General features: G+C 40.7%; 1 protein-coding gene across 4 annotated transcripts in view; it reads right to left on the bottom strand.

The window, feature by feature from the left end:
- Positions 1 to 24,447, bottom strand: part of PIK3C2B (phosphatidylinositol-4-phosphate 3-kinase catalytic subunit type 2 beta) — a 168,600-nt gene that overhangs the window by 64,496 nt on the left and 79,657 nt on the right. For all 4 annotated transcript variants that reach the window (XM_073667035.1, XM_073667033.1, XM_073667032.1 and 1 more), the window contains 9 exons: positions 24,173 to 24,284; positions 22,433 to 22,512; positions 22,120 to 22,183; positions 20,669 to 20,815; positions 20,286 to 20,319; positions 16,322 to 16,517; positions 6,749 to 6,871; positions 2,207 to 2,374; positions 508 to 616 (listed from right to left, as the gene is read on the bottom strand). In XM_073667035.1, coding sequence (XP_073523136.1) covers positions 508 to 616; positions 2,207 to 2,374; positions 6,749 to 6,871; positions 16,322 to 16,517; positions 20,286 to 20,319; positions 20,669 to 20,815; positions 22,120 to 22,183; positions 22,433 to 22,512; positions 24,173 to 24,284 — 1,033 coding nt within the window. The remainder of the gene's footprint in view (positions 1 to 507; positions 617 to 2,206; positions 2,375 to 6,748; positions 6,872 to 16,321; positions 16,518 to 20,285; positions 20,320 to 20,668; positions 20,816 to 22,119; positions 22,184 to 22,432; positions 22,513 to 24,172; positions 24,285 to 24,447) is intronic.

The raw sequence follows: 24,447 nt of genomic DNA, 5'->3' as shown, positions 1-24,447 counted from the left end.
TCCACTGATCAGCAAGTTATCACCTACCCACTGGATAGGAGATAACTTCTAAAGATAAAAATAACCCTTTAATGAAAGTATAGTAGTAAGTTGCTTTTATTTCTAATTTAACCATATCTAAAGTGTTTTATCTAGCTGGGCAACTCCTTTAAGCCTTGCAGCTGTGCCACTATTTCTTTATTCTGTAATTATTGTTATTAACACATGAAACCAATCAGTTCTCCTCTAATAGATACACTATGATCAAATTGTGAGGTCGTTTGGAAACAGCTGTGGGCACACAAAGATATCCAAAACTCAATCTAGTCGACCACAACTATTTAAGATAGAAGTAAACAGGTTAGAAGTTTTACAAAGTTGTCATAACAAAACCTTTCGGATGTTCTGAAGGTTCGGGTTAGTTTTCTAATTTTAAGAAGAGGATTAAAATGGCAAATAAAAGAGAACTTACAACAAAAATGACAGTACAAATACTAAGTGTCTTGGTTGCACAACTATCAATTTTACCTGAAGAATGGTGCTGTCCGGTTGGTTCACATTTGGTGTACTGAAACTAGCGCTACCATGTTTTGTAGTTGGCCAGAGACCAAGTAAACGACGACCACAGGTTAAAAGTCTAAAAGAGATTGAAAGTAAAAAAAAATAATGTGTCTTAGTGAAACAGAATATAACAATAGTAAGCCTAAGGCTCAAGAGCAGCAGAGAGTTTGGCATATGTAGTCAATCACAGAGGTCTTTAGTAGAATTTCTAAAATATAATTGTTGATGGATAAATAGTGAAGTAACCCCAAAATCTATTAAACCTCAACAATAAGTGATCCACAAGTATGATCGTCCCGTTGAACTTCAACAACTCACGAGTCTCATAACATGTCCATGGGACCTCCTCTGAGTAGCCAAATCCATCTTAGACACCCCACCATTACTCTTATTTACAGCTTTTTTTGGGTCTGATTTTGAAACACCTTTGCAAAATACCCAGTAAGGGCATTCAAAGTTAAAGGGGTTGTCCAGGTTTGGGTTAAAAGTCTGCGTGACTGCAGACTTCTGAAATGTGACAGCATGAGATGCACGTGTGGTCTTGATTCCCTGGTATTGCCGGTGTGAGCGAGCGGTCAAATGACCCCAAATATTAGATTTCCATACATGCAGTTGTGTGCCGACTAGACGTGTTTGGCTTCTCTCAATTCGCTTCTATTGAGAGAAGCCAGATATGACTAGTTGGCACGTGCCTGGCCACATGTATACAAATCTCAGATTTGGAGTCATTAGATCGCTTGCTCACTCCAGAAATGCCTGGAAATCTAAATAGAGTGTGCATCATGTACTGTCATAATTCAGAAGTCTGCAGTCACAGAGTGCCCACAGACATGCTCTCAAACCTGGACAACACCTTTAATGGAAGGGTTGAGGATTAATTTCTTTAGGAACGATCTATTCAGAGTGGATCAGTGGCGAACAGCTTGGAGGAGTGTCATATCTATGCATTAGGCCTCCTACACAAATCCGTATAATACCGGAAAAAACGATACCGATGTCATCAGTGTTTTCGATCAGTGTGCCATCCGTTTTTTTTCCGGTATGGCTTAAGAAAAATGAATTCCAAAGCTTCTCCTATAGTTTCCAATGTTAAACACGTACAACACTTGGATGACACACAGATGCCATCCGTGTGCTGCACGTGTTTTACAAGGACCCTTAGATGTGTACTGGCAATCCGTGCTGCTGGTATAAAACGGACATATCTCCATATGGATAGCACAGCTACACAGCCAGTGTAAACACACTAACGTGTGCAGCACCATAGATTATAATGGGTACGTGTGGTATCCGTGAAAAAAACGGATATAACACGTACATGAAACATGGGCATAAGAAGAAAGCCTTACATGGACAGACTATTGAATTCAATGAGCACCATATAATGTTTCATTAGTGGCAAATTAAACATTTCTTGGAATACAGCTGAATAAGGGGCACATTGTCATGGAACCCTTATAGAAAAAATATGGAACTGAAATACTTGGATGACCCCTTTAATATTTGTCAGTCATTATGCCCCTGGATCACCCTTCATGTAATTGAATCCATTAATATAGCTGATATTCGTCATTCGGGTGAAACTGAGGCCATGCTTTAGGGAAACTAGATCAAAGAATTTGGATGAATGTGAATGCTTAAGAGAGGGATAATACTAAGAACGTACTGCCTAAAATTGAAGAGGGGAGTGGTGACCCAGCCCAGCGGCTGAGGGCTTCGTCGCTGCTTGCTGGCTTCGGAGGAGCTCCCAGGAGGGGGGACTGGCACCGCATGCAGTGTAATTGTCAGAAGAGTCTCTCGTGGCAGGTGGTTTATCTGGACTGGAAAACAGATCCTGGATAGGAGAATAAAAGCAGGTAAAGCACAGGTGTCGGCAACAAACAGGCAACATAGATTTCTCCAATATGATACACAGTACTTCATGGTAAGTCAGCAATAGTCTTCACCCAGAAAACACCATAAATGCCTCATTTCCTAGGTTAATGTAGACGAAGTTCCGCTTTTTCTGTAGATACCAGCACTGCTGGCGACTGCAGATTCCGAACATAAATCTGAACAAATGTTTCACGTTTCTCTACACAATTCAATTTGTAGCCCTGATGTAGTAACATAGACATGTGGACTTCATTGAAGCCAGGAAGGAAACACACAGAGCACATGGAAGCCATAAATGTAATAGTAATTGTATTTCTAGCAGATCATTAAGCAGCTTTATAAATGTACGAGTAGAGCGAAAGCACGGCCATGTATTATCTCATATGCAAGCAGATGTGGAGCAGGCCTAGGCCTCATATGCTCAGGACTGGATGATGTGAAGGGCCATAAAGTAATATACGCCAATATATACCATAGTTGTAGATTTACTGCAAAACTTTTTACTTCTGTTATAGACATGTTAGAGGAAACCGATCAGGATTCCCTATATTTCGGCTGCCTGGGTGACTATTAGGATCTGTAATGGTGCAGCAGGTCAGGACCACCTCCAGGAGAATGAAGATCACAGCGGACAGACGAGAACTGTGCATGTATAACAGATGCAATGATGATCTGCGCCCACTCAGCCGCATTGCAAACTCCTCACTTTCGTCTTCTTAGCAATAAAACAGTGATATTTTGAGTTTAATCTCAAGCACTGAGTCTTGGTGCCAGCAAATGTGACTCATAAAGGCTCTTATATTGCATCAGGATGATTACATGTCCTGGTGTATATACATTTATCTTCTTGTTGAATGGCGAGTTGTCTATTATACTACCTATGGGTACATCTTACAAGCTCATATGTCATCATCCAAGAGGTGCCTTGTTTCGGCCATGTGATCAATGCTAACGCATCTGTGTGCATCCTTTCATAACTGTGTAATTATATACTAGAATATTTTACTCAATCATTATCTAATTTTTTGCAATATGGTGGTCGTCTATAATTTTCTTACTATATTTATTAATTAGCACATATTGATGGGTGTGAGGTTTTCCACCTGCAGCAGCAGTGACTATTAGTGGGCGCGTTTATGTGAATATGCATTGTAATGGAATCATTCATGTTTTCCTCCTATTTAGACATTTGCATTACTGTAGATGATGAACAATATGCATGGATCCCTTAATGAGCCACAGTAATCCTTTTTTACACTGGTCATTAGTACCTTTTTATTTTTTACAGCAACATGGGTGGTGTGCACTACTGACAAATAGGGATCATCCATTCGCTACAGAATACAATATCAACTTATCTCTCTCACCCACAAAACTCTTCACAGTGGTGCACCACCCTATATCTCCTCCCTCATCTCTGTCTATCGCCCTACCCGTGTCCTCCATTCTGCAATTGATCGAAGACTCACAGCCTCCATAATCCGAACCTCGCACCTCCGTCTCCAAGACTTCTCTCGTGCCGCGCCAGTATTCTGGAATGCACTACCCCAGATGATCTGACTAATGTCTAGCCCCACATTTTTAAGCGCGCTTTAAAAACCTCTCTCTTTAAACAAGCCCATCACCTCAACTCACTAACCTAAATCTCCCCTTGTTCCCTCCTTCTAAATATTATTCAGAATCTGCTCCCTACTAGTCATCTGTCTCCACACCCTCTATGCACACGATAACTGCACTCAATACTTAATTATTGTACTTAAACATACTGGCTGATGACCGGATCATGCAACTTTATATGAAAATCCCTATTTATTATAATTTCCAAACCTGAAATAACAAGCACTTTTCACCTATTGTGTCCCCCATTTCCGTGTAGATTGTAAGCTTGCGAGTAGGGACCTCACTCCTAATGTAACTGTTTAAACTGTCTCCCCTTGTATTGAATTTATTGTCTGTACATGTCCCCGCTTAATTGTAAAGTGCTGCGGAATATGTTGGTGCTATATAAATAAAAATTATTATTATCCAGCATCCACATTAGTATGCAGATTATTTTATGGTCATAACGTTTATGATGGCAGCACCCTCATAATCCCATAGAAACTCAAGTTATACAGAAAATATTCAGTCGCCCAAATGTCTTTTCTGTCCTTTATAAAATACATTATGAAAATGGAATTATAAAAACCAAAAACACACAACTTTCATCCTAATCTTCACATGTTGCCTCTGCAAATACTGAACTATATGCAAGGACAGTGATATTATGTCTTCCTATATTCTTCAAACAAAGGGCATTGTGATTGCCACAACTAGTCAAGTAGAAGAACAGTAGAATATTTTATCTATTACTCAACTAGAGTAAAATACCAAAACAAAATGGTTATAGACAAAGCAATGGATGAAAATAAAGTCTGTGTTCACTAAACAATTATGAAATACCAGACGAACAAGAAAGCCTGATAAGTCATGAAGCTGATTCACCGTGCCCTCTACTACCAAAGTACTTTTCCAAAGCGCTCCAGATCTCTGCACGTACATATGTGCACCCATAATTTCCCAATTTATTCCAGACGCTCAATTACTGCACACTGTGCCATTACCTTCCTGCTGACTGGCTGCCCTCCCAGAGCCCGGCCCAGTAGGGTTAACCTTGTTAGCAATCAGATCCAAAAGCCGTGGGAAGCACTGGGAACTCCCATGTCTTGTGATCCCTTTAAATCAATTGCAAGGTTACATCAGGTCCGGCTCCAAAAAGTTTCAGATTAGGGAAGGTTCTTGGTTATGAGGAAGCGGCCAGCTCTCAGCAGCCATGCAGAACCCCAGATTGTGAGACAGCACTGGCTACTTCTATTGCCCATAAGCGATAACTAATCCGGACTTTAAAGCGTTTATATCCTGTGGGATATTACATACACCGTTCTTGTCCGCCGTATCTCTGCTTTAATCCCTGTTTCTCGGTCTTTTCCTGTCTCCTCGGCCTGTCTCACAGAGCTGCTAGGAGGCCATCGGGCTCTTTCTAATTTTATCTGTTTTCCATATGCTTTCGGTGGCTTCTCACAGGATAGGGAGGGAATAGGGCATGGACAGAGTCAATTCCTGAAAGCTATTTTGGGAGCACAGCTGGGATTTAAGACCCTGTGGGGTGCAGAAAACAAAGGTGCAGCCCTAGCACTTCTACAGGACAAAATTACGATCAGAACAAGCATTACAGATTAATAAAGCACAGCCAATAAGGTCTATGGATTTCTACTATGCATGCAAAATAATAAACCCTAGAAGAAATAATAATATTAGATATGCTGACTGCTGTACAACTCTCAGGAAAGCAAGAATCGCCAGAACAAAGTGCGGTTTGCATTGTCCAGAAATTCAGATGTGGCGGTGATGTTTGGGCATCGGCACAGCTTTAAGCGTAATATATATCTACGCTGACTTACCATTGTGTCTTTGAACCCTAGTAAAATGGGTAAAAGTATTAACTTATAAGAATGTATATGCCACAACTTATTCTGCATTTCCATTTCCTGTGCCTTAAAAGGATTCTGCCAGTAAGATCAACCCATCTATATAAGCCATGGGCATGTAGGAGCATAAAATTTAATAAAATTATCTCTGCGATCCGTTTTTCTTTATATGTAAATAAACTGTTAAGATCTATGGGCTGGACATAGATCTTCCCGAGAATCTACCTCCAAAGATTATTTTAAATGAAAGAGGACATTACCAGTGTGAGACATGTAGATCAGGCTGTCAGTCACTACATGTCACACACTGGTAATGCCCCCTTTCATTTAAAATGAGCACTGGAGGCAGATTCTCAGGGAGATCTATGTCCGGCCCATAGATCTTAACAGTCAATTTACATATTAATAAAAATGTTGAATTATCTGGAATAAGACATCAGATCACATATATCAAAGTATTCATTTATTCAACTTCCTATGACCTACAAGCCCATATAGACGGAGGGTTGATCCTACTGACAGATTCCCTTTAAAAATAAAAGCACATAGGAAACATGCACAGTGGACTTTCCGTCCATAACACACTACAATGGTGAAAAGGGTGGCATAACCACACAAGCTCTGCAATGAAATCAGCAATGGTATTTGCCCCTACAGCTTTTCGGGTACACATAACTATTTAAAGAGTGATGAATTATCAATATATTCATTGAACACACACATACATTTATGGACACATTATGCAATAAACACACGATAATGTATCTCTTACAGTATTACAACCATTTTGTCATTTCTGTTTGTCATTGGCAAAGATGGCAGCATAATGAAAAATCTGCCATTTAAAGAAAATGATAAGTGCTTACATCTGGTCCCAAACGATGAGATGAAACAGGTACTTATATACGTGAATCTTGCGTGTTTGTAGGGGACTGCACAGCTCCTTCCCTCCATGACTCAGAGAGCAGGATACATAGAAATCTTCATAACTGGAAGGACATTGCTTACAAACATTAGGACTTTGTGTTCATGTTCCCAAATTTATCATAATTAATTTGATATATAAAATTCCCAGAAGAGTAAGTACACAAGCAAAGTAATTAAACTGTTGTCACAAGGAACAAAGTCTTAAATACACATGTGCCATATTTTCTATATCATTTTCACACACAATACAGTGTAAAAGTCTTAAGACACCCTATATTTTTTATGTCTTGGATCATAATTATGCATGTCTAGGACATTAAATGTTATAGAGAACTAATATAATACTGTTGCTGCACGTGTTTATATAATCACTGTTGTGACGTATATGTGTCCAGTCGTAGACAAAAGTCTTCCTGAGACTGACAGCATTTTTGGCAATTGGCATTAACCTTTGTATTGTTATCAAGAGTGATTATTGCCAAAAAAAGAATCGAAGGCCCCATCACTGTAGTAACGTAAAAATGTAATGTAAAGCAACAAGAGTCCCAAGAAAAACAAAATGAAACCCTACATAATTACACTACACTAATGAAACCTGAGTATTAATATTTTTATTGTATAAATAAAAAAAAGATGATAAAAATACCTCATTTAAAACTAGAAAGAGAGTTTGGAAAATAGTTTGTCGAACACAGGTTACATAAAATCAGCACAATGAATCAATATGAAGTAATAAATTATATGGAAGGTAACAAGTATAGATCAAAGCAACAGGATCAATTCATGCATAATAAAACAGTATAAATAATCCAAATATATAAACTACATAGATTAATCCAACAGTCAATTCATAAATAAATGCAAACACAATCCATAAGCCTTTTGGCTTTCAAAGCAAAGCCCATAACCAACCATGAACCATGTATGCCAACACACTGTCCAGCACCGCGACACACATTTCACGTGCAGCTTCATCATTACACCAATTGTTATCAGGATAGATCAGGTGAATTGCTAAAAAATTGCAAAGTCATACCTTGCCATGAAAATTAACTTCATCTCAATAACCCTATTTCTGCTGTATTTAAGCTCTGCCACAAAATTACCTGTTTATTGTTAGAACCTTGCTCTTAGGTTTTTTCCTTTGCTGGTCACATGACCTTGTTGGCCTATTTAATCCTGCTCCGCCCTTCTGGCTTTGCTGGACTTCATTGTATAACTACTTTCTAGCTAGCCTGTGCTCTGTATCTAACTCTGTTAGTTTGCTTGGTCTACGAACCTCTGTGTTCTTTATATTTTGTTTGTTCGTCTGTCTGCTACTATTTCTGTTAGGAGGTGTCCCATTTTCCTCCCAGTCCTTAGTACTTGTAGGGATTCCTTCCCCACATCTATAGGTCTCCGTACAGACTAGCTTAGGACTTTAGCAGGTCTGATCGCAGGATCAGGTCCCCTGTTACATCGTAGGGATTAAGCTGAGTTCTATCGTAGGGACAGATCTCCTCTCTTTCCTTAGCTCTGGTAGCAGAACATAACAGTAAGTCCAGCCTGCAAATTCTCTAAGGAAAGATTTTTCTGTTCCATCATGGTGTCGGTTCAGGATTTGGCTCATCGCCTGCAGGGACTCTCTCTGGAGGTGGCCGAGCTCCGTCAGCACGTGAGTAACTGTCCTGGAGCACATTTCTTGGAGCCTAAGGTATGTTTGCCGGATTTATTTTTTGGTGAACACCGAGAATTTTTTTCATTTAAAAATGCTTGCTTATTGTATTTTCGTTTGAGACTCAAGTCCTCTGGGGATGAATCCCAGCGCATAGGGTTCATAATGTCACTTTTGCGCAAAGAGCCTCAGGAGTGGGCCTTTTCTTTGCAACCTAGTGATACATGCTTCAGATCAGTGGATATTTTTTTTCTGCTTTGGGACTATTATATGATGATCCTGACCGTGTCTCATCAGCTGAGACTGAGTTAAGACGTTTGAGACAGGGATCAGGTAATGTGGAAAAATATTGTACTCATTTCCGTCGTTGGTCTACTCAAACAGGGTGGAACGATTCTGCTCTGAAAAGTCTATTTCTTGCTGGGCTCAATGAAAGGGTTAAAGACCTGCTAATTGCTTATCCTACACCTGAAGATTTGCAACAGGCTATGCAATTAGCTATACGGGTGGATAGGAGACTGCGTGCAAGGGTTAATGAGAGCAAATCCTCTGCTATGTCAGTTTCTGGTTATGAGAATGTGTGTACTAACAGTGGTGAACCGATGGAGATTGGATCGGTGGCACCTCGCTCTCAAGAAAAAGACCGTAGATTTTCTGAAGGCTTGTGTTTCTATTGCGGAAAATCTGGTCATTTGATTAAAGGCTGTGAGCTTCGTATGAAGAAAGAAAATAAAATGGTCAGTCATGCCCGTATTGCCTGTTTAAATTCCAAGGGTGTATTTTTAGCTGCTTCCACGATTGCTCAGGAAAAATTAATGGAATTTCGGGTGTTTGTTGATTGTGGGTCTACTCTGAATGTAATTGATGGGGGATTCTTGGAAAGACTCAATTTAAAACCCGAACCTTTATCATCCTCCATTGCTGTGGTTTCTGTGGATGGTTCCCCTTTGAAGAATATTACTCTCAAGGTCTGTGAATTTCCTCTCACTATTAATGGTGTTCACCATGAGAAATTGGATTTGGTAGTTTTGAATAACTTGCCTTCTCCAGTAATATTGGGATTGCCCTGGTTAAAATTTCACAATCCTGTACTGATTGGTCTACCAGTGAAATTAAATCCTGGAGCCATAAATGTTATGACAAGTGTTGTAACGGGCGTATTGCAGCTTTGGATAGGGGAGAATTGCCTGTTCCTATTCAGGATTTTTGGAGAGTTTTTTCTGAGAAGGAATCGCAGGTTTTGCCTCCCCATAGAGACTATGATTGTTCTATTGAATTTGTCCCTGGAGCGACTCTTCCTAAAAGTCGTTTATTTAACCTTACTATTCCTGAGAGGAAGGCTTTGGAGGAATACATACAGACAAGTTTGGCCGCCGGTCACATTAAGCCCTCTAAGTCTCCTGTGGCGGTTGGATTTTTTTTTGTAAAAAAAAGGACGGCAGTTTACGTCCTTGTCTGGATTTTCGTGAGATTAACAAAATTACTGTACGCAATCCTTACCCACTGCCATTGATTCCTGATCTGTTTAACCAGTTAATGGTGGCCAAGTGGTTCTCTAAAATTGACCTTAAGGGGGCATACAATCTGTTGCGCATGAAGGAGGGTGACGAATGGAAGACTGCTTTTAACACTCCTGTGGGTCATTTTGAGAATCTGGTTATGCCTTTTGGTCTTACTAATGCTCCTGCATTTTTTCAGAATCTTATTAATGACATCCTTAGACCTTTGATCGGCAAAAATGTGGTTGTGTATTTGGATGACATTTTGATTTATTCGCCGGATCTGGAGTCTCATTGGCGGAGCGTACGTGAGGTATTACAGTTATTAATGGACAATTCGCTTTTTGCTAAGCTGGAGAAATGTGAGTTCGCTGTACAGAGAATTAGTTTTTTGGGTTACATTATCTCCAGCGGTTTTGAGATGGACCCGGTTAAAGTTCAAGCTGTACAGGAATGGCCTAGGCCTATTGGTTTGAAATCGATACAGAGGTTTTTAGGTTTCGCCAATTATTACAGAAAATTCATAAAAAATTTTTCTAGTATTGTCAAACCTCTGACCGATCTCACCAGGAAAGGTGCTGATGCGGTTCAGTGGTCTTCTGAGGCCATTGAAGCTTTTGTGTATCTCAAGGAGAGGTTCACCTCTGCTCCCATCTTTATGCAGCCTGATGTGACTAAGCCGTTTTTGGTTGAGGTTGATGCTTCCTCTGTGGGGGTTGGCGCAGTATTGTCTCAGGATAACGGGGATGGATTACATCCCTGTGCCTTTTTTTCAAAAAATTTTTCGGAGACTGAACTGAATTACGATATTGGTAATCGGGAATTATTGGCTATTAAACTCGCATTTGAACACTGGCGCCACTTCTTGGAAGGTGCGGAATTTCCCGTTCAGGTTCTTACGGATCATAAAAATCTGATATATCTTGATGCTGCCAAGCGCCTGAATGCCCGTCAGGCTAGGTGGGCACTGTTTTTCTCGCGGTTTAATTTCTCCGTTACTTACATCCCTGGTACTAAGAATGTTAAGGCGGATGCCTTGTCTCGCAGTTTTTCTCCCATAGTCGGTGCTGAGAAAGAGGAGAACATTTTACAAGAAGGTGTTGTGATAGCTGCTTTGGACTCCGTTTTGGAAGATGAGATTCTTAAAGCACAGGAGAATGCCCCATCTAACACTCCTCATGGGAGGTTGTTTGTGCCTGGGACCTTTAGGAGAGATTTGTTTGTTGAGTGTCACGAATCTCGGTTGGCAGGTCATCCCGGAATCTCTGAGACCAAGAGACTGGTGGGTCGCAGTTTTTGGTGGCCTGGATGGCAGAAGGAAGTCATTAAGTGGGTGCGTCAATGTACTATATGTGCTAGATCTAAGTCCTCACATACTCCTGCTGCGGGGTTGCTTTGTCCTTTGGAGGTTCCCAGTGCTCCTTGGACACATTTGGCTATGGACTTTATAACTGACCTTCCCCCCTCTGAGGGTTTTACTGTCATCTGGGTGGTCGTGGACCGTTTTAGCAAGATGTGTCACTTGTTTCCCTTCATCAAACTGCCCTGCGCTAAAACTCTCGCTAAGGCCTTTGTCAAGGAAATTGTCAGACTTCATGGCGTTCCTACTGACATTGTTTCTGATAGGGGTCCTCAGTTCGTGGCTCGTTTTTGGCGTGCCTTTTGTGACAGGTTGGGAGTTCATTTGTCGTTCTCGTCCGGATATCATCCTGAATCTAATGGCCAGACAGAAAGGAAAAACCAGGATGTTGAGCAGTTCTTGCGTTGTTTTGTGGCAGACAATCAAGAGGGGTGGTCTGAGTTTCTGCCACTTGCTGAATTTGCTCTGAACAATCATACATCTTCTTCTGCTGGTTGTTCGCCTTTTTTTTGTTGTTCTGGGAGACATCCGTCGTTTGGGTCGTTCTCCAAGTTGGGATCTGCCGTGCCTGAGGAGGAGAATTTTTCCGGTGATTTGGAGAGAGTTTGGACGGATGTGCGTGGTAATCTTCAGGAGGCCAACAGAAAATCTAAAGACTACTTTGATAGGAAACGACAGGAGGTTTTGTTCGCTGTTGGTGACATGGTTTGGTTGTCCTCTAGGAATCTGCGGTTGAGGATTCCTTCTAAGAAATTGGGTCCCAAGTTTGTAGGGCCCTTTAAGGTGCTTCAGGTTGTCAACCAATCTGCTGTTAGGTTGGAGGTTCCTACCTCCTGGAGAATTAATCCGGTATTTCATGTCTCTCTGTTGAAAAAAGCTGTTGTATCGGATTGTGACGCCTCTGCCTCTGTTCCTCCGGTGGTGGAGGACGGGGAATATGAAATTTCTCGCATCCTTAACTCTAGACAGTATAGAGGTAGTTTGCAGTATCTTGTGGCCTGGAAAGGTTTCGGACCCGAGGATAACTCTTGGGTGAGGTCGGATGATGTTTCCGCGTCCAGACTTATCAGAGCGTTTCACAGGAGATTTCCTGATAAGCCTGGTCCTAGGGGATCCGGAGGATCCTCTTAGAAGGGGGGGTACTGTTAGAACCTTGCTCTTAGGTTTTTTCCTTTGCTGGTCACATGACCTTGTTGGCCTATTTAATCCTGCTCCGCCCTTCTGGCTTTGCTGGACTTCATTGTATAACTACTTTCTAGCTAGCCTGTGCTCTGTATCTAACTCTGTTAGTTTGCTTGGTCTACGGACCTCTGTGTTCTTTATATTTTGTTTGTTCGTCTGTCTGCTACTATTTCTGTTAGGAGGTGTCCCATTTTCCTCCCAGTCCTTAGTACTTGTAGGGATTCCTTCCCCACATCTATAGGTCTCCGTACAGACTAGCTTAGGACTTTAGCAGGTCTGATCGCAGGATCAGGTCCCCTGTTACATCGTAGGGATTAAGCTGAGTTCTATCGTAGGGACAGATCTCCTCTCTTTCCTTAGCTCTGGTAGCAGAACATAACATTTATATCATTGCAGTGATCTTCTCATTAGCTCAGGAGAAAGTGTTAACGAGGACAAGGCAGCTAATATCACTTCGTCATGCCGATTGAATTAGAAGAACAGTCTGGTTGCTTTAATAGGGGGTTGGTGATTGAAATTATTATTTTCTTCCATTAACGATGGCAACCTCTAAGAAAACAAGTGAAGTCATCACTGCTTTGAATCAAAATAGATTTACAAGCAAGGACATTGCCGCTTGTAAGATTGCCTTTGATTTAACCATTTATCGGATCATCAATAACTTCAAAAATAAAAGGTTCGATTGCTGTGAAGAAGGCCTTCTGGCAATCAAGGAAGTCCAGCATGTGCCAGGTCCATGTCCTCAAGAGGATTCAGCTACGGGATCAGTTCAACTCCAGTGGAGAGCTTGCTCGGGAATGGCAGCAGGCAAGTGTCAGTGCTTCTGCACGCACAGTGAGGCAAATACTTTTGGAGGCTGCTTTGGTGTCAAGAAGAGCAGCAAAGAAGCTACTTTTCTCCAAGAAAAACATCAAAGGACAGACTGACATTCTGTGGGATGTACAAGTAAAGTTATTTTTTCCGATGAAGCCCCTTCAGACTGTTTTAGACATCTAGAAGAATGATCATCTGGAGAAGAAGAGCTACCATGATTCCTGTGTCATACCAACAGTAAAGCATCCTGGGACCATTCATTAGTGGAGCTGCTTTCATCCAAGGTAGTTTGCTCAGTCACAATTTTTCTTACCGACGCTGCCATAAATTAAGAGTGTTATCTAAACATCCTCCAACAACAACTTCACCCCATGATTCAGAAGTAATTTGATGATATACAATGCTTTTTCCAGCATGATGGCAAACCATGTCAAAAGTGATAACAAAGAGGCTTGGTGAAAAAAAAAACATTACAATTTTGGGCCTATGGCTAGTAAACTCACCAGGTTCAATTCCATTCAGAACCTATCGTCCATTCTCAAAAAAGGGTGGACAATTAAAAACACAACAATCTCTAAGCACTGATTAGACAAGAATGGGTTGTCATCAGTAATGATTTGGCCCTGAATCTGTTATCGAGTATGCCAGGGTGAATTACCGAAGTCTTGAAAAATTAGGGCCAACACTGTAAATATTGAGTCTTCCCATAAACTTGATATATTTGTCAATAGAAGTTTAAAAACTTACGACCTGCAACAAAGTTTGTGAAATCCTAAATTTGCAGTCCCCAAATGTTTGGCCATAACTGTAGTTAACTGGAAAGATTTGTTGTAAAAATCGAAGTCATGATACAATTAAAACTAAATTTCCGAAAAAAATAAAATCTCTAGTTAGACATTTTTTAACAAATGACCCTGGAAATTTTTTCACATACCTTACAAACACTGCACATAGTGAATAGACAATGATCAATGAAACAGTGTTCTGTATAGAGACTGATCGTTATTCTAAAAGTCATTGAATGGGGGTTCATGGTAAATCATATTAATTCAAAGGACATGTAACTACTGGCTATGTAACAGGGCCCTCCACTCAAGTGACCATTATAATACCAAGTCCCCTTAGACATCAAGACCCGGATGCATACGTCACTCATACACTCTTTTTAGCCATTTCACTGTACTGTGAATCATATTATTGGCACACAGTAAAACCCAGCATTATGATCTTTACTTCTTTGGCTGATCTCTACAATTGCAAACTATTGTCCAGGTCTAAACAATTGATGACCAATCTGTAGAGGACATCAATATGAAATCAGTGGGGGTCTAACACCCTGCACCCCCACTGTTTAGCCCAAATCAGTTCCGGAGATAAACAGCAATACTGATTAGCAGCCAATAATGGGGGAAACTATGCAAAGAAGGGAACGTGGTGTATGAAGCATGTATATGCAGGTCAGCGGGGGTGTCTGGAGTTAGAGATTCACTGATAGGTCATCTTTTTATTTAACCCTGGATCCTTCAATGTTACATTATGTGCACTATTCATTGGAATTTAAAGTCTCCTTCAAGTTGGACATTCCTTGACTCTCTAAGTATGAGAGTGTGTATGTGCAAGCAATTTATAGAATAGTTGTGGAAAGTGTGGGAAGACAAAATAGAAAAGCAAAGAGAGAAAGGAGAAAAATGACAGGAACCTGGTATAACTGAGGCATCGGGGAGGAGACCATGGGAATAAATATAAACAGATTAAGGAGGAGGGGAGAGGGGCACGTGAGCTATGGTACAGGAACAAGTGGAGCCAGTGCCCAGCTGTAAGCCTCCATCCCCACCCTTTCCAAAGAAATTCACAAGGCAAGTTGTAACAGATTTATTAAGGGAGGGGTGAGGGTGTAGAGAAAAATACCAAAGGTCATGCTCTCCCCTATTTCTACACCTCCTCTAATCTCCTCCTCTTCCCATGGCATAACAGAAAGAATGAAAAGCACCTTTAAACAAAAGGGATCCCCTCCACCCACTTCTTGCCTAGGACAAGAAGAGCAAAGCCTGAAACTGACCATCTGTCACTGCAGTGAGCAGGGAGGGGGTGGAAAGCAGAGAGGAGGGAGAGGCGGAGAGAATGAGGAAGCTCTGGGACAAGAGCAGAGAATTCCAGCACAGCTGTGAGCAGGGGGAGCGGCTGAATTAACTGCTGCCTATTCATCCCATGGCACTCATGATCAGGAGACAGAAAGGCCAGCAAGAGGGGAGGGACTGGTGACATCTACTATCTTCATCAACCCCCTGCGGTCAGTGGCTTAAAGTCAAATGATGCATTACAGGGTCTGAATTTACAATGTCAGCTCCCCATGTACTGTGCAGGCAGCTCATTCACATTTCACTCCTCTTTTACATGGGAACATACCGGATGTGCATATAAAATATCACACTGATTTGTAGTATGTTATAATAAAAAGGAAGTGGAAAAACTCAGCTAAATATAAAAAATGCAAACAATAATACTAAATTATTATTATTATATATCCCCATAAATGAAAACACGTCACGCTAATGTTTTACCACTACGGTATTTCCACAGCCATAATATATAATTGTATGCACGTATACAATTTTGAGATTGCCCTACATTTATAATTCTGTTTATACAGTAGGTGGTAAATTCAGATAAAGAAAAATGTAGATTGTTGTTAAAAAAAAACCAACACCTTAGTGCTACTAGTAATACAGAGGCGCAGCTTCAAATTCTGTGCCCTGATGGGAAATATGCACTAGGCCAGCTACTATTTCTACAAGTGGTAAGGGCCACAAATGTAGACAAGCCTTGAGCCCTTAGTAGTTCTCCATCTCTTTTATACACTTCACCCATGAGTTCCCCTTGGATAGGCGACACGGAGCTCTGTATACACAGGATACTCCACCTGTATCTAGTTCATTACCTGTTGCTGAGAATGTTCCAAGACCTGTGAAATCACAATTTGAGTTAGTCGTTGCCTGTATCTCACCTGGCGGCCCAAGAAATGGGGATGCGATGTGCTGCATACACTGTGAAGGCTAGTGGGCTTGTCAGGAGTGAGGACGCTTGGGTCATACTTAGTTTGCGTTCAGCATGAAGTGCCGTCTGGAAATCAGCATTGAACGTGCTGCAATACAGATGAACCAGATCCAGGATGGCAGCTGTAAGACTCTCCACAACTTTTTCTGTAAAAAAAAAAATGCATTTTCCATAATTCACATGCACAATGCAATATTTTAAGATAACATATTAAAGTTTATTTTCTTAAAGGGGGCTTGTCACCAGGTCAAAAGCTGGACAGTTTTGCTCCGATTGTATTCCCTCGCCTTCTCTGAATAGATTTTTCTTTTTTCATTAAATCTGCCATACGGTTCCAGAGATAGGGGCCTTTATATCCAGTGATAATGTTTATGGTCTTTACCAAGGGGGCGGTGCTCACAGGGTACAAATGCAGAGCGGCCTAAGACACGCCCCCAGAGAATAACATGAGCCACGCCCCCTTAGTAATGACCACAAGAATAAAAAGGTCCTCATCTCTGGAACCATATGGCAGATTGAAAAAAAATTACTAAGAAGAGCAGCAAATAAAATCAAAAACGATTCTTTTTTGACTTGGTGACAGATCTTAAAATAATTTTGATCACAAAGGAAAGCCCCCATTGCGTTTTTCAGCCCCATAGTGCATTGGGCACAGATTCAGATGCAGTTGGCACACTATTGGGTGGTACAGATGCCAAGGCAACTATATACCCAAGAAGTCTTGTACATGGGTCCTTTCCTATTTAATAAGAAATGAGCACCCTGGGCGAAGTATATGCTGTACTGCATTTCTCCATGCCAGGGTAAGAAGCTGGCAAGAAAATGCAACTGTTGGTACAGTGTAATAGAAATCTTTACTTCTGATACTGTCTGATGAAACGTCTGAATAATTTCCACTGTGTTGTAAAAAAAAAAAATCTATATCTTTAATTGAAATATCACAGGGGCTATTGCAGGGGCGGACATATCATTGGTGCAACCTGTACAGGCACACAGGAGCCAAAGAGGTAACGGGGCCCATATCCACCTCCAAAGCAGGAGGAATAGTACACTATGATGAGCTACAGGACGGCAAAGAGCCCATATACTGTTCTTGCACAGGGACCTTCTTCTGTCTGTATCTGCCAGTGGGTTATTGTTCACACAAATCATATAGGCCTTACCATTGTGTAGTTGTAGATGGACTAAAATGACTAAAAAGTAATGCCCTATAATACAATCTTACTATCAGTATATTTCCTCCAAATATATGGAGTCAAGAATGTCCAAATATAAAAAAATTATACATTTTATTAATACAAAATTTAAAAAAACAAACTCACAAGTTTGATAATACACTCACATGGCGGGGCAAAATCCAAATGCCGCAAAAATTCCCTGGGAATACACTAGTAGAATGCAGTCTTATTCTGCTTTTTAAACGGGAATCCGTCAGCAGGATTCCACAGCCCAAATATTCATATAAGCACATGTAGCTCTTTCAAGGACAAGTCCAGTAATACCTTTACATGGCCAGTCCGTTCCTCTGTTACTGAGAAATCAGCATTTGAACCGATATGCAAATGAGTCTGAAGGAGCATGGTAGATCTGAAGACTCTGTCACTCCAGCTCTATTCCTTGCCCAGCACCCTCCTCCTACTTGACTGATGACTCCTTTGCCTGAAGTCTCACAGCATACAGGCTGTCAGTCAAGCAGGAGGAGGTGGCGCTTGAATAGAGCTGGAGTGACAGAGGCTTCAGATCTACAAATAGCTATTCCGCCTGATTTGCAAATCAACTCAAAACACTGATTTCTCAGTAATGGAGGAACGGACTGGCCATGTAAAGATATTGCTGGAGTTGTCTTTGAAACAGCTACATGTGCATGTAAATAGTTTAGGGGTGAAATCCTGCCGACAGATTCCCTTTAGGTAGTTCGCATAAGTCTGCCTGCAGTCAAGAATACTACTTTAAGAATAGTGATTGCTCTCATGATATGCCGGTCATTTTTTAAATAAGAGTCTTATTGAGTATACACATTAAAATTAATAGTAAAATCTGACTATTAGCACTTTATAGTGTACACCAAACTAGACTGACACAGCAATAAACTTAACGTGCATAAAACAAGTCTGTGATGCTTAAGATAAATATATAGAGACGTGCAGTTTCCAAGAAATGGTTTATAGGGATTTCTTCATCAAAGAGGTTAGTATGAAAAAGGTTAAATAATTACTGTCCATCATTTCTGATAGAATAATGGAGAACTGCAGGATAATAATTATATTATTGCCCAACAATAACCTCTAATAATCACTCCTTGAACTTTAATTATATACATTAAATGAAAATACAGTTCGAGACAACATGTTGTCTAAAATAGTGCTAGGCCGAAGATATGTTTTCCTCCTCAAGGGTTGATCTGCTTAAAATGGTTTTCTGGTTTTGGAAAACCCGTGTCCCCAGACTCAGTTTTCCTTACTCACCCTCCCCGGGTCCAGCGATGAATCTCCGCCACTGCTCCTGGTGTCTGGTTTTGTCTGCAGCGCTGATGTCATGATGACAAGATTGCAGACGATAACTGAGCCCAGCGGCTATGAGTGGCGAGTGCCATCAACTTGGGCAGAGCCATCGAGCTTGTTTACTGCAGCGCTGTAGATGTCAGACATGAAGAGCAGCGGTGGAGATGCAGTGCGGGACCTGCGGAGGGTGAGCTAGATTCAGGTTTTTTAAAAAACAAACAAACAAACTGCGCTTAAAGGGAATCTGTCAGCAGCTTTCTGCTAATCTGACAGTAGCTTGAGATAGGGACAGAGACCCTGATTCCAGTGATGTATCACTTAGTTTACATGCTGGGTGCAGCAGTTATGATAATCACAGTTCTCTCTGCTGTAGATCTGGCAGAGCTCAGTTGTTGAGCTGTGTATAACCCCATCCACGCCACAGCTTTCTGTGTACATTGTATAGTGATAGAGAGCTGCTAATCAGTGCTGGGGGTGTGGTTGGACTAAGATGCACGATGCCAGTTGTCCTGTAGTGATAATCTCCTGGTGATGAAACACTGATTGTAATGAAACAGCATAACATAGCTAAGTAAGTGACACATCGCTGTAATCAGGGTCTCTCATTATAGTGCTCTCAGATTACATAGCAAAAACCTGGTGACAGATTCCCTTTAGGGTAACTCTTTGCTCCCATATTTTTCAGAATAAAAGTTGCATCCTACCTTTGGCAACAGAAAAATAAGAAACAAATTCAGACTAATATTGACTTCCCCTGGTGTTCTATGTAATGCATGCTTCCCTGGTGGTCATGGATGGTTTTAGTGGTTAAGGAAATGCTCCATGGAAAAAGATAGGAAGAAGAACACACAAATTCTACAAAAGGTGATGCCCTTGGTTGAACATGAATCCCAAGCCCTAGCACTGCAGCCCCTAAACCATGGATAGGCTAAGAAGAAGGTGGGTCATCTGATCAAGAGAGGTTAACCCAAGGGGCAAGTTCTGAAAGTAACACCTGCACTCTAAACTGGGCTTGTCACTCGGATTTTACTAAGATCCAATACTCATCTGGTTATTATAATGATGCGAAGAATAACATGTAAGCCAATATTCACATCTGTGCCACAGACCATGTGGTGGGTGACAGGAAAATGATGGCTACTTCGGCAGAGCCTTATACGTTGATGGGGTCCATTGGTTGCATCTGTTGCCATTAGAAGATAAATCAGACACTTATAAGGAAAACCACAACGCAGATGTGAACAGAGCCCTACGTGTTAGAATGCAGCCATTGTTCATTTCGATTCAAGTCCTTTCAAACATTGTTCATGTTCCTATTTTTTAGGCTATTACACACATGAATGACAATTGGGTCTGTTTGATAGCAAAAAATGACTACTACATGTGAACAATAGCATAGTATCGACTTATTACCTCTGTTCTCTCTTTTGGCCAGAAAGTTGGGGTCCTGCAAAAGAAAAAAAATATACAAATAGAAAAATAATTTTGCTAAACAACCTCAATAAAAGTAACAATACAATTAATAGTCCGTTATGCCAGCAAGGTCTTATCTGAGGAACTATACTGAATATGGTTTGTTATCTGGATTAGTAAAATGACAAGGGTCATGGTCTGGCCACAACCACAGGGGATTCTCCATTACAAAATCTCTAAATTCAAGATCTATACAGCATTAAATAATCCTTATATAAATGAAAGCTATGGATAAAGAAAAGATGGTAGATCAAGCACGTACATCTCCTGCCCCCATAGCCGACCTTAACTACATGCTTTGTTTCAGATTTCGTATTCTGTACCTTATTGGTTTTGATCTGGACTCTGGATGGGCAAGGAGGAAGCTGGTTGAGGGCAATGCTAATTTCAGGGGTCTCCACAGCTGCTAAAGCATTGCAGATCGCTTTCACAGACTGCACCACTCTTTCCGCTCGTAAATGGTAATCAGACTATAAAGTAAAAAAAAGTGAGAAAATAAGACATGAAAAGTACAACCAAAGTTACAGAACTGAAGAGCCGGCATAAGAACAGTGTCCATGATGTGGCGATCCAGACATTGCAACATTTTTATGTAGCCTTTTATTAATCATATAGATTTTGTAAGTTAAAAAGGGTTCTCCACCTTTGGGGACTTTTTTTTCTCGCTCCAAATACATGAATTTAAATAAAATAAAAAAAACTTCCCCAAAACGGACAACCCCTTTAACATTGCAGTAGTATTTTATTTTTAAGTATTTTATTCAATTATAAGTGCAAACTTATTCTCCAGGGTAATAGCGATTGTCCTCACTCACATCGGACACTGCCTCTATTGGGGATCACAATCTAAATGCCACATAAACCTATCAGTACCTTTTTAGAGAAGAATTCCAATTTTAGCATTTTTTTGACAATATCTTAGAGGATCACAACAGGTGGAACTCCCAACCACTGAGATCTTACCCACCATAGTTCTATTGTCCGAAAGGGGTGTCAGGATCAGTTGCTTAAAGGGAACCTGTCAGCTGATTTGTGCTTCCTGAACCCAGGGGAATAAGTATCAGACATCCTCACCATCACTGCAACCATGTGCTTTAGGGCTCATGCAGGCGAGCGTATAAATTGGACATATACTCTGTGATTTTTGTTCACACACCACACTGACCCATGTTATTCATTAGAACTGTTCAAATTAATAATTTTTCTCTCGACCTGACTGTCCATGTGACAAAAGTTGCAGCATGCAAAAGGATGTAAAACATCAGCGCACTGCAAACGGCAGGCAATGTCAGTATAATAATTCCAGCAATGGTGCTTGGATGTCTCGGGCCGGTATCCATGACAAACAAGAAGAGATGAAGCAAGTAGGGGTAATCCAGCATTAAAAAATACCTATGACTAAGTACTTGTATGTCTGAAACACGCAAGGTTACTACTTTTGGTACCCCTTTTTCGCTTTTTAATTTACTAACCTATTTTTAATGAATTGAAATAAACTGGACTTTTATATATTTTTTGGTGCTGGATTACCCCTACTTGGTTCTTCTCGGGTGACTAGTCTGGAGCAAGTCCCAGGCGGCTTCTCCCAACCCTGCGCCCCTAGACAGACAGGTCTCTCCCTATTTCTTTCATTTTAACTAACTGCAATGAACATCTAGACATATAACAGAATTATTAGGGACTCAAAATGATTTGTCTCTATGTACCTCAAAAATCTTAAAATACAAAATATTAAGGATGAAGTTGTGTTACTAGAAAGTGAAGACGTACTAACCTCGGAGGCAACAAATTCATCCACCTCATTTTGGAAGGTGTCGAAGAGCAGAGACAGGGCCTGTCTGAGGAGGAAAAAACATATTAGCTTCATAGACATATCCTGTTATGGAAACCTGGAAGCTCTCACACCAAGGGAAACAATAAGCAGAGCCCTACTGTAACACGAAACACCAGTCACCACCAATGTATATGCCTAGGATGAAATAAATCAGAAATAGAATAATATTTCATAGATGCCTAAAAAATTGACTGAAAACATCTATCTATCTGGTTCTTCTAGAAGAGGCACTGCAAGGTTTAAGATCTCATACCTGGTGATGGTCTGCTTGACAGGTCTCTCCTGAAGGTGAATGTGAAGGTTAAGAGTAGATGGACTCTGGACATCACTGGCCTGGAGGAGAGAAATGGTTATTCTATACATCAGTCTATACAACACTTGATTGCTGCCCCCATATATGTGCATAGGATGGGAAGGTATTATTTCTAAAGTTTAGAAGTAACAATAAAAACAACTGTTAAACAGTTCACACGTGTTTGAGATTCATTTAGACGCATCATATAAACCACCATGAAATTCTGGACGTCGTCACCTTTTGACAGGAGCAATTGTAAGAAATTAAAACAGTCATATGTGCCGATCATGTACGAACAGAAATGAGGGAATTCTGAACACTAATATCTTAAACAACCATTCACACTGAACCATCATCCTTACTAGCACCCATCCCTCACAACTTCCAGCCCACGACATGGATAGGGGAAGCACTCAAAGTCCACATAACCAAACTGATAGACCCGTCGTTTTAGTCTTTATTTCATAAATGAATAGTCACATGAAAATAAGCAACATTGTACTAAATAACCAGTAGAGTTGGCTTCTTTCTCCTCTGGACTGATCTTCCACTCTCAATTCATGGGTAAAATCTGCAGTAAGTGAATCTATATTTTTCCATTACAGAAATAGGAGATGACAGTTGGTGCCTTTAAAATTCTATGGACAGGGGAGGAGCTAGAGGCCGACACAGACATTCACTTGCAAGTTCTCCTGAAACGACAGTTACAGTTCTCCATAGAATTTTATGAGCACCAATGGTCATCTCCTTTCCCAGTAATCGGTAAGTCGGTATTCACTGAAGACACATTTTACCCATGGATGGAGAATTTTGAGAATCAAAGATCAGTCCGAGAAGAGACATACGCAGATATCTCTAATATATTACAAAGTTTATGATTTTCACATTTACTATTTATTTACGACGGTTGCTTTTTCATAGCAATATTTCCCACTAATACATTTAAATGCAAAATTATATAAGATTTTGTACAGTGGAGTCATGCAGAAACAATAACTCCACCACCAAGAAGAGGAGAACCTTAGGGCACGACCCAACCACATGTAAAGAGGATCCTCTCTCAGCCCTGCACCGAGAGCACAAGTCACATGAAGATGGGCTTTTCACATTTAGAATAGGTTGCCTATAGCTGAAGCTCAAATGAAAACATGAGCGACAAACACAGTGATTTGCTTTTGTCCAATATGGCTATTTAGAGTCCGCAGAATAATCTGGAACCGTCTCTCTTACGTTTTGGGCTCCGGTGTATAAGTAGGACATAGCTGAAGTAGAGCGGGTACAGAGAAAAGTGACAAAAGGATATTAAGGGAATGGGTGGACTGCAGCACCAAGATAGGTTATCAAATTGGCGAATCCCCGGGATTCATAAGTCTGCAGTCATACAGAGTGACTGCAGACTTATCGATTTAGACCAGACAACCCCTTTAAGTCTACCTTCAATCTTAAAAACTATGAAACTTGCTTGTAACAAAGTCAAAAGAGTGTTTCCATCTGGCTGGGACATGCCGATAAGACATGCCGTAAATGTCCCATAGGCGGGTCCCACTGTTGCACACTGCAACCACCACTTTAATTAAAGAAATGTGTTCCAATGTGAAAGCTCAGTGGGCAATCTGTTGTAAACAGATGTTACCTGGTACGGAGATTAAAATGTTTTAGATAAAAAAAAAAAATTGGGTTTAAGTCCATCAGCTTTACCGTTCTTGCAAGGTCTCCCCGCACCGTCACCTTCTTCATCAGCTGAAGCCGGACATCAGTGTCAAACTTTCTACATTGCTGGATGTACTCATGACTTCCTAGGGGTTGTTCCCTGTAAGGGAAACACAGAAAATATCACATACTTATCCTACAAAGAGAACATAGCTCATGATCATAAAGATGTAAACCAACTAGCTTTGCTTAGCTTTTCTAACAGATGTCCAATTCTTTTTTGTTAGGAGGGTCCCCAAAAAAAAAATGATCCCAATTAATTT

Source organism: Phyllobates terribilis, unplaced genomic scaffold, assembly GCF_046119375.1.
Source record: "Phyllobates terribilis strain yellow unplaced genomic scaffold, ASM4611937v1 Scaffold_2__4_contigs__length_985480577, whole genome shotgun sequence".
In the NCBI taxonomy this organism is placed as follows: Eukaryota; Metazoa; Chordata; class Amphibia; order Anura; family Dendrobatidae; genus Phyllobates; species Phyllobates terribilis.
This window is presented reverse-complemented; position numbering and strand designations above follow the sequence as displayed.